General features: G+C 50.6%; 1 protein-coding gene across 1 annotated transcript; it reads left to right on the forward strand.

Moving 5' to 3' along the window:
- The first annotated feature begins 458 nt into the window (after positions 1–458).
- LOC125103085 (RNA-binding protein EWS) lies at positions 459–2,660 on the forward strand. The gene has a single exon (XM_047734874.1). It carries the CDS (start codon positions 515–517, stop codon positions 2,483–2,485), a length of 1,971 nt encoding a protein of 656 aa, XP_047590830.1. The 5' UTR covers positions 459–514; the 3' UTR covers positions 2,486–2,660.
- The last annotated feature ends 704 nt before the right edge of the window (positions 2,661–3,364 follow it).

Consider the following 3,364-nt stretch of genomic DNA (forward strand, 5'->3'; position numbering starts at 1 on the left):
TCCTTCATTTGAAGAGATGCTCCAACCGGAGGAAATTCCCCAGAGATGCACAAGCCCATTTTACCCAGTTTCCTCTGCCTCTGCTGTACCTGACCCAACACATCCTGTTCTCAAAATCACCCCCAATCTCCAACCAATAAAGAGGTTATTGATGGCAGGCATGCATTATCCCGACAAATTTTCATGCATAAAAGAAAATCAATAAAACAAAACTGTATGCTATCTTAAGCTGCATACGCTTCAACATGGGGATTCTCAAGCCATTTTACATTTGGAAATTTCCAATTATGGTCATATATGTCTTATGCCAGTATCTGAGCACAGACATCAAGCATCCAATAGACAGCATCCTGGAAGCATTCAGTCTAAGACATTCAGGGCAGTTTGAAGAAACACATTATTGTACGTTATCTTACCACTGCCCTTTGATTTTACTAAAAATGTTTTTAGTGGGCGCCTAGAGGGAAAGCGAGAGGGAGACGGACGTTGAGAGAACGAGAAGGAAGGAGAGAAAATGGCGTCCACGGATTACAGTACATACAGCCAAGCTGCAGCCCAGCAGGGCTACAGTGCATACACCGCCCAACCCACTCAAGGATATGCACAGACCACCCAGGCATATGGGCAACAAAGTTATGGAACCTATGGACAGCCCACTGATGTCAGCTATACCCAGGCTCAGACCACTGCTACCTATGGGCAGACCGCCTATGCAACTTCTTATGGACAGCCTCCTGCTGGTTATACTACCCCAACTGCCCCCCAGGCATACAGCCAGCCTGTCCAGGGGTATGGCACTGGTGCTTATGATACCACCACTGCTACGGTCACTACCACCCAGGCCTCCTATGCAGCTCAGTCTGCTTATGGCACTCAACCTGCTTACCCAGCCTATGGGCAGCAGCCGGCAGCCACCGCACCTGCAAGACCGCAGGATGGTAACAAACCCGCTGAGACTAGTCAACCTCAATCTAGCACAGGGGGTTACAACCAGCCCAGCCTAGGATATGGACAGAGTAACTACAGTTATCCCCAGGTACCTGGGAGCTACCCCATGCAGCCAGTCACGGCACCACCATCTTATCCTCCTACCAGCTACTCCTCTACACAGCCGACTAGTTATGATCAGAGCAGTTACTCTCAGCAGAACACCTATGGGCAGCCGAGCAGCTATGGACAGCAGAGTAGCTATGGTCAACAAAGCAGCTATGGGCAGCAGCCGCCCACTAGTTATCCCCCCCAAACTGGATCCTACAGCCAGGCTCCAAGTCAATATAGCCAACAGAGCAGCAGCTACGGGCAGCAGAGTTCATTCCGACAGGACCACCCCAGTAGCATGGGTGTTTATGGGCAGGAGTCTGGAGGATTTTCCGGACCAGGAGAAAACCGGAGCATGAGTGGCCCTGATAACCGGGGCAGGGGAAGAGGGGGATTTGATCGTGGAGGCATGAGCAGAGGTGGGCGGGGAGGAGGACGCGGTGGAATGGGCAGCGCTGGAGAGCGAGGTGGCTTCAATAAGCCTGGTGGACCCATGGATGAAGGACCAGATCTTGATCTAGGCCCACCTATAGATCCAGATGAAGACTCTGACAACAGTGCAATTTATGTGCAAGGCTTAAATGACAATGTGACTTTAGATGATCTGGCTGACTTTTTTAAGCAGTGTGGAGTTGTTAAGATGAACAAGAGAACCGGACAACCCATGATCCATATCTACTTGGACAAGGAAACAGGAAAGCCCAAAGGTGACGCTACAGTATCCTATGAAGACCCACCAACTGCCAAGGCTGCTGTGGAGTGGTTTGATGGGAAAGATTTTCAAGGGAGCAAACTTAAGGTGTCTCTTGCTCGGAAGAAGCCTCCAATGAACAGCCTCCGGGGTGGCATGCCGCCCCGTGAAGGCAGAGGGATGCCGCCGCCCCTCCGTGCAGGTCCGGGGGGCCCAGGAGGTCCTGGGGGCCCCATGGGTCGCATGGGAGGCCGTGGAGGAGACAGAGGTGGCTTTCCCCCAAGAGGGCCCCGGGGTTCCCGAGGGAACCCATCTGGAGGAGGAAATGTCCAGCACCGAGCTGGAGACTGGCAGTGCCCCAATCCGGGTTGTGGAAACCAGAACTTTGCCTGGAGAACAGAATGCAACCAGTGTAAGGCCCCGAAGCCTGAAGGCTTCCTTCCACCACCCTTTCCACCTCCTGGCGGTGACCGTGGCAGAGGTGGCCCTGGTGGAATGCGGGGCGGAAGAGGCGGCCTCATGGACCGTGGTGGTCCTGGTGGGATGTTTAGAGGTGGCCGTGGTGGAGACAGAGGGGGCTTCCGTGGTGGCCGGGGCATGGACCGAGGCGGCTTTGGTGGAGGAAGACGGGGTGGCCCCGGCGGACCCCCTGGACCTTTGATGGAACAGATGGGAGGAAGAAGAGGCGGGCGTGGAGGACCTGGAAAAATGGATAAAGGCGAGCACCGTCAGGAACGCAGAGACCGGCCCTACTAGACGCAGAGACCCCGCAGAGCTGCATTGACTACCAGATTTATTTTTTAAACCAGAAAATGTTTTAAATTTATAATTCCATATTTATAATGTTGGTCACAACATTATGATTATTCCTTGTCTGTACTTTAGTATTTTTCACCATTTGTGAAGAAACATTAAAACAAGTTAAATGGTAGTGTGCCGAGTTTTTTTTTTTTCCTTCTTTTAAAGATGGTTGTTAACTAAGACTAAATAATGGGAACCCCTTGTGAGCATGCTCAGTATCATTGTGGAGAACCAAGAGGGCCTCTAACTGTAACAATGTTCATGGTTGTGATGTTTTTGTTTTTTTTTTAAATAAAATTCCAAATGTTTATAAACAAAAAAAAAAAAAAAAATGTTTTTAGTGTCTCTTCACCAAGAGAAATATCCAGGTGGTTGGCAACTCAATCTAGACTTTCACTTAGTTATCGAAGCTGGATAAAAACCTAGCATTTCGGGCACCTGGGTGGCTCAGTGGGTTAAAGCCTCTGCCTTCAGCTCAGGTCATGATCCCAGGGTTCTGGGATCGAGCCCCACATCGGGCTCTCTACCCAGCAGGGAACCTGCTTCCTTTCCTCTCTCTCTGCCTGCCTCTCAGCCTACTTGTGATCTGTCAAATAAATAAATAAAATATTTAAAAAAAAAAAAACCTAGCATTTCTTTCCACTGGACTAGATGAATAGATGTCCGTCACCAGTTCGTATGGTGAAAGCAAGATCACCAGGGAGAAAGAAGATTAGCTTCAGGGAACCCCGCTGAAGCCCTGGTGGTGGGTTTATCAGATCTCCCCCTCCTGGTGGGTCCCGAACCTGAACTGTCCCCACCTGCGCGAGACTGCCTGCTGTTTGTTTCCCTCCG

Source organism: Lutra lutra, chromosome 6 (genome assembly GCF_902655055.1).
Source record: "Lutra lutra chromosome 6, mLutLut1.2, whole genome shotgun sequence".
NCBI classification, from domain to species: Eukaryota; Metazoa; Chordata; class Mammalia; order Carnivora; family Mustelidae; genus Lutra; species Lutra lutra.